The sequence below is a fragment of the Bos javanicus genome, chromosome 13 (assembly GCF_032452875.1).
Source record: "Bos javanicus breed banteng chromosome 13, ARS-OSU_banteng_1.0, whole genome shotgun sequence".
NCBI classification, from domain to species: Eukaryota; Metazoa; Chordata; class Mammalia; order Artiodactyla; family Bovidae; genus Bos; species Bos javanicus.
In genome coordinates this window covers 28,537,013-28,549,102 of record NC_083880.1, presented here as the reverse complement: position 1 = coordinate 28,549,102, position 12,090 = coordinate 28,537,013, and the positions used below count along the sequence as shown (strand labels likewise).

The window sequence follows — 12,090 nt, the reverse complement described above, 5'->3', positions numbered from 1 at the left end:
ATGAGTATTAAAACTCTACATATTATGGGAATTCTCTGGCAGTCCAGTGGTTAGGACTTGGAGCTTTCACTGCTGTGGCCCAGATTCAATCCCTAGTTGAGGAACTAAGATGCTATAAGCTGCTCAGTGCAGGAAAAGAAAAAAAAAAAAAAATCCACATCTATGGGAGCAAGTTCCTTGATGCACAGGAAGAAAAGTGTTCTTTTAACAAAAGGGAGAAGTCGAAAGTGCTGATATTACTTTACTAGAATAAGAACTATGTAAGGTCACCCCAAAGCCATAACTGCTCTTTCTCGTGAAACTCACAGCTGTTCTGTTTCTTCTTTTGGACTGTTTTTGCTCAGCAGACCCTTGAAGGCTGATTCTTACGTAACCCCCTTTTCTTTCCAGTTAATTGAATTGTTCACTTCCTTGTCTTATTGAACTTAACAATGAAATCTTGGGTTCAGTGTTGCTGAAAGAAAGTGAGAGATGTATAGATGGATAGTAAATGTTTTTTACAACAGGAAGAAATATATGTCACTCATGTCCGTATTCTAGCATAGAGTGGGCAAATTCATAAGATATAGTGAAAGGTTGAGGAAATCATCTTATCTAAAAATAATATTTTCTCCTTTGTAGTATTTTCCTTAGCACAGCATGTAGTTATCATATTTCATTTCCTGGTACATACATATGTTAAAAACATTAATGTCCATCAGCAATGAGGAAATCAGTGGAGTTGGCATTTCTGTTTAAAAACAATTGAATAGCCTAAGAACTGTCCATCATGGCAGCTACATAGGCAATATTAGGGTGAAAAGGCTCAACACAGTTTTAAAAACAAACAGTTCTCCTTTGATAATCTCTCCTGAGCATTAGTCATTAGCTAACACACATTTTCCAGGATTTATATGTACTTTATTCACCACAAACTCCGCAGTGGTTTAAATGCCAAGCCCTGACTTTTCTTGTTTAAAAAAATTTTTTTTATTAAATTTATTTTAATTGGAGGCTAATTACCTTATAATATTGTATTGGTTTTGCCATACATCAGCATGAATCCTCCACGGGTGTACACGTGTTCCCCATCCTGAACCCCCCTCCCTCCCCATACCATCCCTCTGGGTCATCCCAGTTCACCAGCCCCAAGCATCCTGTATCCTGCATCAAACTTGGACTGGCAATTTGTTTCATATATGTTATTATACATGTTTCAATGCCATTCTCCCAAATGATCCCACCCTCTCCCTCTCCCACAGAGTCCAAAAGACTGTTCTATACATCTGTGTCTCTTTTGCTGTCTCGCATACAGGGTTATCGTTACCATCTTTCTAAATTCCATATATATGCGTTAGTATACTCTATTGGTGTTTTTCCTTCTGGCTTACTTCACTCTTTTTTTTAAACATTGGGTTTCTGTAGAAAAATAATATTCTCACCTTTTAAAAGGTCAAAAAAAAAAAAAAGCTAATGCAGGGAACACCTAATTTAATCGACTGAACAGGACTTTCAAATTGTATAGTTACATTTTAATTTAATAGAAGATTTCTTAGTACACTGTACTAAGCAAGTTACTACTTACAGAACTTGATTTTTTTTTTGCTTTTGTCCCTAAAGAGATCTTAACTGAAAACCCTAGTGTCTAATCTTTATACTCTGGTTTTGAGAATAGCCTCACTTTTTACCTTCTGTCAGCCCTTCTGAAAGTGGGCCACCGAAAAAAAGGAAAAAAGATCATTTTAAACATTTTACCAAATCAGTGAATTGATTAAAAATACTTTATGCTGCCAGGACATCCCTGGTGGTCCAGTGTGGCTAAGACTCCATGCTCCCAATGCAGGGAGCCCAAGTTCAATCCCTGGTCAGGGAACTAGATCCCACATACCACAGCTAAGACTCAGGGCAGCCAAATAAATAAATAAAAATATTTTGGGGCTTCTGGTGACTCAGTGGTAAAGAATCTACCTGCCAATGCAGGAGACAAGGATTCAATCTCTGATGTGGGAAGATCCCACATGCCTTGGAGCAACAAAGCCATGCACCACAATTTTTGAGCCTGTGCTCTAGAGCCCAGAAACTGCAACCATTGAGTCCACGTGCCGCAGCTACTGAGCCTGCACGCCATAGAACCTGTGCTTCACAACGGGAGAAGCCACTGCAACGAGAGGAGCCTGCGTACTGCTACAAGAGAGTAACCCCCGCTTTCCACAACGAGAGAAAAGTCCATGGAGCAATGGAGACCTAGCACAGCCAATAAATAAATGTTTTTAATAAAATTATTTTTTAAATAAATATATAATTTTTTAAAAAATAAAGAAGTCAAGGCACAGTTATATAAGGTTAAAATAAATAAATTCCCAAATCACACTACCTTTGATATAAAGAATCATCCACAAATTAATAGGGACTAGTAAGGAAATGGCAACCCACTCTAGTGTTCTTGCCTGGAGAATCCCATGGACAGAGAAGGCTGGTAGGCTGCAGTCCATGGGGTCGCACAGAGTCGGACACGACTGAAGCGACTTAGCAGCAGCAGCAGCAGCAGTAAAAAATAAAATCGGTTCTGTAGAATTTTTTGTGAACAAGATTTACAGAAACCAGATCAAGACAGCTCGGTTACTTGGGGCCACCTGATGAGACCTGGAAATACCTTTGCTACAGATAACCGGATGTACTGATGAAAAGTGAGAGTGAAAGTCAGTCAGTCGTATCTGACTCTTTGTGACCCCATGAACTATAGAGTCCATGGAATTCTCTAGGCCAAAATCCTGGAGTGGGTAGCTTTTCCATTCTCCAGGGGATCATCCCAACCCAGGGATCTAACTCAGGTCAGATTGCAGGCAGATTCTTTACCAACTGAGCTATCAGGAAAGCCATGCTAATCACTGAAAGACTTATGAGGACCAGTAAGCAGTCAGCTCTTGAAAAAGGCTTATACTGAGGAAATCCCATGTAAAGATCTGTGAGTCACACTTTGCTTACCTGTTAGGCAAAGCTCATCATGTGCTTGCTTTAAAGATGATGGCAAGCTGCCTTCCATCTGCAGCTTCTCAGGTCCAAATAAACACAGCAACCAGAGTCAAAGGAGTTTCTGTGACACCTGTACCGGGTTATGGGCTGGTCCTAGTGAGACAATATCTGCCTCTCAGAGTTCCAGGGTCAGTAAGAGTCTTACTGTAACCTTGATTTATCAACCTGCAGATTTCTAATTCTCCTTAATAACGATAATACTACTTTTAGATACAGAGCAGCACGTTACTCCCTCAACAGAAATGAATAGTGGTCCTTCATTAACAAAAGAAATTGATTTTTAACTCCATTTTAGATGAGCAATTGGAGTATTTATTTGTCCCGAAAAATTCCTTTCAGCTTCCACAGACTTGCCTGGTCTTAGGTCTCTAGAAGAGCAGTTAGAAGCAAAATAAATAAATAAATAAATAAATGAAGACCTTTTAATATTTTATCTTCTGTAAACCATGGGACCATGTGTTCACTAAGAGATAAAATGAAATTTCTGTGGGGAAAAAATATACCCTCTTGATTTTTTTTGTTCTTTATGTGATATCTGTTCTGCATTTTTTAAGAGCATTTGTGAATTAATGCAATGAAATAATACTTACTGGTATCTGAAAATTCCAGGCTTGTAGGTTTTGTGGGTTTATTTTTTTGTCTTTTTGTTAGACTAGGTGATGCCTTTTAGGCAGTCATAGGTTAAAGGAGGGCTTCCCAGGTGGCTCAGTGGTAAAAAGCCCGCCTGCCAATGCAGGAAACAGGAGACCCAGGGTTTCATCCCTGGGTTGGGAAGATCCCCTGGAGGAGGGCATGACAACCCACTCTAGTATTATTGCCTGGAGAATCCCATGGACAGAGGAGCCTGGTGTGCTACAGTCCATAGCGTCGCATAGAGTTGGACATGACTGAGGCCACTCAGCACACACACACATGCAGGTTAAACGGAGAATTTTAAAAGATCAACAGGAAAAGAAGACAAAGGGCTGACTTTCTTCTAAAGGACTTTTTTGGTAACATAAACATTTATATAGATTACTATCTTTTAAAAGATGGCAGCATTATTTTCTTGCCCTGCTAAAAGAGCATTGAAAGCTGATTAATTGTAGGCGGCAGTCTATAAATCACAATTCTGAGCCTCCAGCATCATTACTTTGCACTTACATAAGTGGTTTTACTACTGCAAGTCAGAGCTCAGTTTTATAGCAGTCTTAGAGCATTTGATCATTTGGGGTATATTTTCCTACAGTGTTTTAATTGGCCTCTTGAAAGAAAGCAGCTGGTATGATCATATAGTAAGAGAAATAGATTTACTGAGACTTTTAGATAATTAGTAAAAAAAAAAAAAAAAAAAGACTCAGACAGCTGTGTTTGGAAGAGTCAACATTTGGAATACAACTTACGTAACCTATTAGTATCTTTAATACACAAACTTGCAAATTTCCCTATTGGAAAATTCCTAGGAAAAAAGTCATCTGTTAAGCTTGAGACATATGGAAGCCCCAAGAAGAGTTTTTGTAAGAAGGATTTAAATGTATATAAATCTCATATATTATTTTATCAAGAAAGGAGAAAGGAGTGTGTGATATTTCCCCATGACTTATAAAGGACTTGAGAGAGAAACAGCTGGAATCTCTCACACCAGCAGGACCTTTTGAAAGGAATGGAATCTGCAATTTTGAAACAAAATGTTCAAATGGAAAAGTTATTACAGAAAGCTTTGTTTTGTGCACAACAGTCCATTTCACTGAGCTTTTCAAGTGTGTAATTCACAGTTTCCAAACATAGAAAAGTATTCAGATAGGGTATTTTGCAGGATGATATTCTTCAAATCCTATGGGAATCCTTTAAGTAAAAAGTGAAAGAAGAACTTGTGTATTATGACAGCTTGTCTCATTTGCTAAGCATTTCTTTAATATCAATGTTACATTTTGAGTTAACCTTGATAACAGCAAAAGGGTTCACAACTATGACATTATGTCAGTTGTTCAGAATTAAGATTCTGTCTCAGAAGCATAATGTTGTAGAAAATTAATCAGTTGCTTTTTCTTGTGCCCTTAAAATTCTTGCCTCACCTTGTAGGCTTACAAAAAATTTTTAACTTGCTTTGAATTTTACAAGTTTACAGCTATGTTAGAAACTCAAAAAAATTGTTTCTGTCATCCTAGAAAACCAAACTCACTAATCGAGAAAGAAATCATTATTTAGATAAATTAGCCTTTAACATCAGAAATAAAGGCACATACATACTGGCTTTGCCCCTCCATCCAGGTGGCAAATTAATGTGGCATATTTATCCATGATGCATGCCTGGAATCCATAGTCCCATGCTGGAAAAAATCTCAGAGGGATTCCATGTGCTTCCCAGGTGTCTCCAAGTGTCATGACAAGAGAAATGTCATAAGCTTTGCCCCCAGCCACCAGCTCTGTGATCCTCCCTCCACCCCTGAGAGAGTATGTGATAGGGAAGAGAGAATCATCTTCTTTGCTGTCACCTGAACTTCAGCTTGGTTCACAAAAAAAAAAGAAAGGAAGGAGAGAAATTGTTTCTTTCACAGTTAATTACAATCAGCAGAGGTCATCTACAAGTCTCCTTATTCATTTGTCTCAGTTTTCTAGATGTATTGTACCATTCGATAAAGCAATACAGACCCACAGGGCATCTCTGAAGCTTTTCCCAGTGTTTTTGATTTGAGAGCTTTGTGGGTTTTAGATGGTAATGCAGGCTATCCTGTAACACCCAGGACAATATCTGGGACAGCCTCTGGACCCCTGTCTGTTCACACTTCTGTATCAGAATGTGGACATTCTACACCAAGTGGAAGAGAGAGAAAGGTCAAACATTAGGTTTGCCACCCAGTTGGCTAGCAGGCTTTTTTCTATATTGTTTATTTGACTCATCGGGTCTTCATGCGGTGCTCGGCCTTCTGTAGTTGCAGCGTGTGGGCTCAGTAGTTGTGGTGCCTGTGCTTAGATGTGGCATGTGGGATTGAACCCAGGCCCCCTTGCATTGGGTCTTAGCCCCCGGACCACCAGAGAGGTCCCTAGAAGGCTTTATTTCTTAGAGGTTTTCAGATTTTGGAATTGTGGCTAATGAGGACCCATAATATTCTTTTTTACTTATGAAACCCCTCTCCCTGGAGAATTTGACCTTCATGATACACTTAGGAAATGTGGAGGAGTTGGTAGAACATTAGCTTCCTGTTACCACTCCTGAGGTTCCCATTCATCCTTTCTGTAACACTAGTGTAGTCTTCTGGCTTTAGTGCTGTAGCGTTTTAGTACCAGGGGACCTCAAAACCACTGGTTTCAGGAGGAATTCTTCCATGTGAAGCCAGTTCTATCTGCCCAAGTTTTGTCCTGTAAATTATGAACATCTTACGTGACCCAGAAGGAATCTTCTGAAAAAGCATTCCCTCACTTTTAAAGGACAACAAGGACTTCCCTGGTGGCTTAGATGGTAAAGTGTCTGCCTACAATGCGGGAGGCCTGGGTTTAATCCCTGGGTCAGGAAGATCTCCTGGAGAAGGAAATGGCAGCCCGCTCCAGTACTCTTGCCTGGAAAATCCCTTGGATGGAGGAGCCTGGTGGGCTACAGTCCATGGGGTGGCAAAGTCAGACACGACTGAGCGACTTCACTTTCACAAGCACCTTGTGGATTTTGCTAACACGCCTATCAAGTTTAATTCTTGCTTTCTTCACTTTATGGTGTCTTGGTCAAATGTATTGTAGCTGTTTTTTTGTGGCAAATCCCCTAGTTGAGGTATTGCTAGAAAGCTTAGATTTCCAGAGTAGGTCCTTCAAACTTCGCGTGTTTTATGACCTGGGTAGACAGTAAAAGCAAGGTCCATCATCTTAAGGAGAAAAAAAGAGCCTTAAATCAAAGACCAACAGAGCATTGAGAGATCACTTTTTTGCTGGCAACATTAATCACTATCTTAAAGTTTTGAATAAAATAAAATATTAAAAATAAGAAGACTTCAATTTTACTCTCAGTTTAGCAAGTGACTTTCAAAGAGACCTTTTTTTCTTTTTCTGTTAATAAAAGTGGAACCTAACATTTATTTGGAACAAGGAACTGTTTTAGACTGTTTTATAAGTTGGCATTTATCAGGTACCCTGAACGCTGGGGGAAATGTCCAAGTGGAAGATCTTGAGAGAGAAAGCTGGGCACTTCTAGCACATTCTTTTGGTTTCAGCTTCCCAAGTCCCTGGAGATAGAGTGACCAGCTGTCCCGTTAAGGCAGCTTTGTGATTTGCAGTCCGAGTTTGGCCAGAGTGCCTGACGGGCAGTCCCCCTCTAAGTTATCACAGATGTTTACAGACAGCAAAAAAACAAACAGGACGTTTCTACATAGCTGTCCTTTGGGAAGGTTTAAGAGCCCTGGATCCCTTCCAGAATGTAATGGATTTGGACGGGTTTCACGCCTTTGTGATTTCTTGTTGTGTTTGTCTGTGTCACCTTGCCCTGGGGGAGTGCTCGAAAAGCCACTACTGCTCCAGCCAGGATGTCAGACCTGGGACTCTCATCAGGCATGCTTGTTTGCCAACAAATGAGTGTTTAGTGGGTAAGACAATCCCTTCCTCCTTTAGTTCCATCCTTCCCCAAATATGCTTTAGATGAGTCTGAGTAAACCCAAATCCCTGCTTCAGCTTAACCGCCTTTCTTACAGTTGCATCCAATAAAATTCAACCCATAGAGTGCCTCCCTAGGCACTGAAGAGTCAGTGAATCAAATCTCTGTTCTTGGGGAGCTTATGGTTAATAAACAGAGATCAGACCCCAAAACTCATTATTGTGGGCTCTTGGGTGTTTGGGGACCTGAGTATTTCTTTAAGCTATGTCTTAATAGCACGTGAGTAAAGATCCCAAGCTCTGCTTGGGAATTGAATTTTCCTAAACATAAGGAGGCGACCTGTAACAAAATCTCCAGTGACTGACAAATGTCACTGACAAATGTCTCCTACCCAGACTTGGACTCTGCCAGCCTGGCACGGAAGATCCTCAAAATCCTATGCCTAGTCTGCCCTTTATTTGGCCAGGCTGCCCATTATACACCACCTACCCTGGTTGATCTCTTCAGTTCATAGTGCCTGACCTCCATACTGCTGGATTCTGAGAAGAAAAATGAGATTCCTATTCTTTTCTTCATGCCGGTCCTGCCCCAAAGCCTGCTTTTACACTAGAGCCCGCAGAGACCTTCCTTTCCTCCACACGTTTTAGTTTGTTGTTTGAATCAACATGATCCAGTACTGCCCATGTCACCGGCTGTCTTCTAATTTGTACCTCTTGCTCCATGGCCTGAATTGTGAGCATCTTTTGATTGAGGACTATGTCTTATCCTTTTTATTTTAATCTTTCCTACACTACTTCCTAATAGCAGGGGCTCCATAAATACATTCAACTTATTGATTATTAATCAATACATTCTTGCCAGTTGAGTGATAACAGTTCAAGGACTTGGATTTATTGATTTCAGCAGTTACAAATTAAGTTATTCTTTCCAGTTGATTGTTCAAAGCCAATATTCACAAACTTCACTGTCACTGTTTCTTGTGGGGCTTCCCTTGTGGCTCAGCTGGTAAAGAATCCACCTGCAATGCGGGAGACCTGGGTTTGATCCCCCTGGAGAAGGGAAAGGCTTCTGTTTCTTAGTCCACTTGAAAAATGCCCTTCCAGGGAGTAGCAGTAAGGTTACATCCATGTGTTTCTTTGTCACCGTGTATGTGAACTCGAAGTCTGGAAGTGGTTTTGCCCAGTGACACTTGGCATCCAAAAGGCATGGCTGGAGGCAGCGTTTCTGGCTGGTTGGGGACCCACAGAAAGTCACGTGACTGCAGCATTCCTTCTTCCCTTTGTATTTATCTACTGAGCACCTGTCTCGTTGCTTTTTACATGCTACTGTCCAATGCCCGGGCCATCAGTCTTTGCCTTGCTTTTCATGAGCAGCATGGAAGCTGCTACTATAGCCAAGCTTAGACCTGTGTGTGAAGGCAGGCTCCACGGGTGGCCTCTGCTCCCCAGCAGGGCCCTCGAGACGCTCTGGTGGACCAGTACAGAGAGACCCTGGTACACACCAAAACCATCCCAAAGGGATGCTGCCGACGGCTCTAGAGGTAGACGGTGGGGGCCAACACCCAGATGTCTTGTCCCAGTGGGGACGCAGGTCTGCTGAGTGCATATGGGGGAGTCAAGCCTCTGAAAACCCCTGGTTAAACTTGACAAGTTTAAAGTATCTTCCAAATCTGAGAACGTGTGAGTCTGCAGGGAAAGTCCGGTCCAGGGACCAGAGGCATAAGACGTCTTTCTAGTGCCTAATAGTCAGCTTCACACCTTCTGAGTTGCTTCTGGACCTTGTCAAAAGCAAATGACTTGTATACAAAACAGAAACAGACCCACAGACATAGAAAACAAATTCATGGTTACCAAAGAGGAAAGGGCTTGGGGGATAAATTAGAAGCTTGGGATTAACATACACATGCTGCTATATACAAAATGGTTAACCACCAAGGACCTATTGTATAGCATAGAAAACTTTGCTCATTATTTTGCAATATCAGTCAGTTCAGTTCAGTTCAGTCGCTCAGTCGTGTCCGACTCTTTGCGACCCCATGAATCACAGTACGCCAGGCCTCCCTGTCCATCACCAACTCCTGGAGTTCACTCAGACTCACGTCCATCGAGTCAGTGATGCCATCCAGCCATCTCATCCTCTGTCGTCCCCTTCTCCTCCTGCCCCCAATCCCTCCCAGCATCAGAGTCTTTTCCAATGAGTCAACTCTTTGCATGAGGTGGCCAAAGTACTGGAGTTTCAGCTTTAGCATCATTCCTTCCAAAGAAATCCCAGGGCTGATCTCCTTCAGAATGGACTGGTTGGATCTCCTTGCAGTCCAAGGGACTCTCAAGTCTTCTCCAACACCACAGTTCAAAAGCATCAATTCTTCAGCGCTCAGCCTTCTTCACAGTCCAACTCTCACATCCATACATGACCACAGGAAAAACCATAGCCTTGACTAGACGGACCTTTGTTGGCAAAGTAATGTCTCTGCTTTTGAATATGCTATCTAGGTTGGTCATAACTTTCCTTCCAAGGCGTAAGCGTCTTTTAATTTCATGGCTGCAGTCACCATCTGCAGTGATTTTGGAGCCCAGAAAAATAAAGTCTGACACTGTTTCCCCTGTTTCCCATCTATTTCCCATGAAGTGATGGGACCAGATGCCATGATCTTCGTTTTCTGAATGTTGAGCTTTAAGCCAACTTTTTCACTCTCCACTTTCACTTTCAAGAGGCTTTTTAGTTCCTCTTTCTGCCATAAGGGTGGTGTCATCTGCATATCTGAGGTTATTGAAATTTCTCCCGGCAATCTTGATTCCAGCTTGTGTTTCAAAACGGAATCACTTTGCTGTACACCTGAAACTAACACAACATTGTAAACCAGCTATACTCCAATAGGAAAAATTTCTAAAGTCGAATTTTTTGAGAATTTGAAAATACATTATAATTATCATATTTCAGAACATAAGTAAGTGCAAATTTCTTTTTTACTTAGGAAGAAAGAGGTTAATACACTAGACCAAGGATTTCTGAATGTAGATAACTTAATATAGTGAAATCATGCCTTATTAACAGGCTAATAGCATTTTATAAAGAACACCATATTTTATATAATAATGAATTTTTAAATTATCTTGGTTTTAAAGAGCAAATGTTATTGATTTGTCATATTTTGGACAACAGTTTCTAGTATGTGGTTAATCCAGGCAAAGAAAACTGACCTATAGATTAGTGAGGGAAACAGTTTAAGGCAAAAACAGTCAAAAACAGCTCCATTCTCAGAGCCCACGACTGGGCCCCCAGGAGCTCCCTAAGGTCCCCCCTTTGGGGTCACTGGTGGCTCTTCTCCCACATTCCTGCTGCCCAGGGACATTCATCTGTGCCCGCTTGGCATGCAGGGCTTGAAAAGAACCCTCAGGCATCCCAGAGGGCTCTACCCTGCCCTGCTGTGTGCACCACAGGCGTAGGCCAGCGGGCTCTGCATGCTGTGTGTCCCCTTGTGTAACTGAATCAGGACAAAGAAAGCTCCCCTTTTCACTAAAGGGGCGCAGATGTGGGGTATGAGGACCAGATGGCGGGGGTCGGGTTTCCTGGCGTGGTGAAGTGGTCTTCTCCCGGGCCGAGTGTGTTTCTGCCATGCCCCCTGTCTGCCCCTGTCTTGCAGCAATGAAGTGGTGAGGACTGACCTGAAGAAGCTGCCAGCGCTTCCCACACAGGCCCTGAAGGAGCACCCCTCCCTGGCTTACTGGTAAGCCCCTTTTCTCTGCACGCCCCAGTCATCCCCCCAAGGATGGAGCCCCTTTGAGGGAGGCAGGGGACTCCGGGTGACTGTCCACCCTCCCCACCACCATGGGCCAACCTGGTCCCCAATCAGAGAGCGATTCCAAACTGTATCGAGTGGCCTGAGCCTTCATGAAACCATATTTTGCATTTATTTAAATGACACGGAATATGAGAGCTGTTTTTCCTATTTTCTTTCTTTTCCTCTTTTTTTTTTTAATAAAAGGGAAAACTTCTAAAATTTCACTTTGGATGCCTTGCCTCCTTGGAGATCCCTTCATGGACTGCTAGAATTTCGCTTTGGGATCCTTGTCATTTGATGACAGGATGTGTGGGATTTTGAGATGTGGGAGGATGAGAGGGCTTTCCTCTTTACAGAAGAGGGAGGTTGATTCTTTCCTTTTCCCACAATGTTTCATATCTCCCGATGTAGCTGCCGTGTAACATTACACCATAGTTCATCTGTTAGGCCCTACACTACTGATTCTCAATGAATCAGGCGTTTGAACTCTTCCCGGATTGTGGTTCAGGTCACAGTGGAGTGGGGTTTGCATGGCTGGGTAGTGTGTTGAAATACTGTAGGGCCAGCGAGCCCCAACCACTATCCTTTGAAAGGAAAACGCCACTTCCCTAATCATTCTTATGACTCTGTAACCAAAAGCACTTTTTGTTAGGCTTCTGTAAGGGCTTTTATTTAAAAATAATAAGATATAAATCACAGAACAAGTCAATTTTGTTGCATTATAACATATGACTTTTCAGCA

General features: G+C 41.9%; 1 protein-coding gene across 9 annotated transcripts in view; it reads left to right on the top strand.

The window, feature by feature from the left end:
- FRMD4A (FERM domain containing 4A) overlaps nt 1–12,090 on the top strand; it is a 749,223-nt gene that overhangs the window by 625,048 nt on the left and 112,085 nt on the right. For all 9 annotated transcript variants that reach the window (XM_061436072.1, XM_061436071.1, XM_061436069.1 and 6 more), the window contains one exon: nt 11,211–11,294. In XM_061436072.1, coding sequence (XP_061292056.1) covers nt 11,211–11,294 — 84 coding nt within the window. The remainder of the gene's footprint in view (nt 1–11,210; nt 11,295–12,090) is intronic.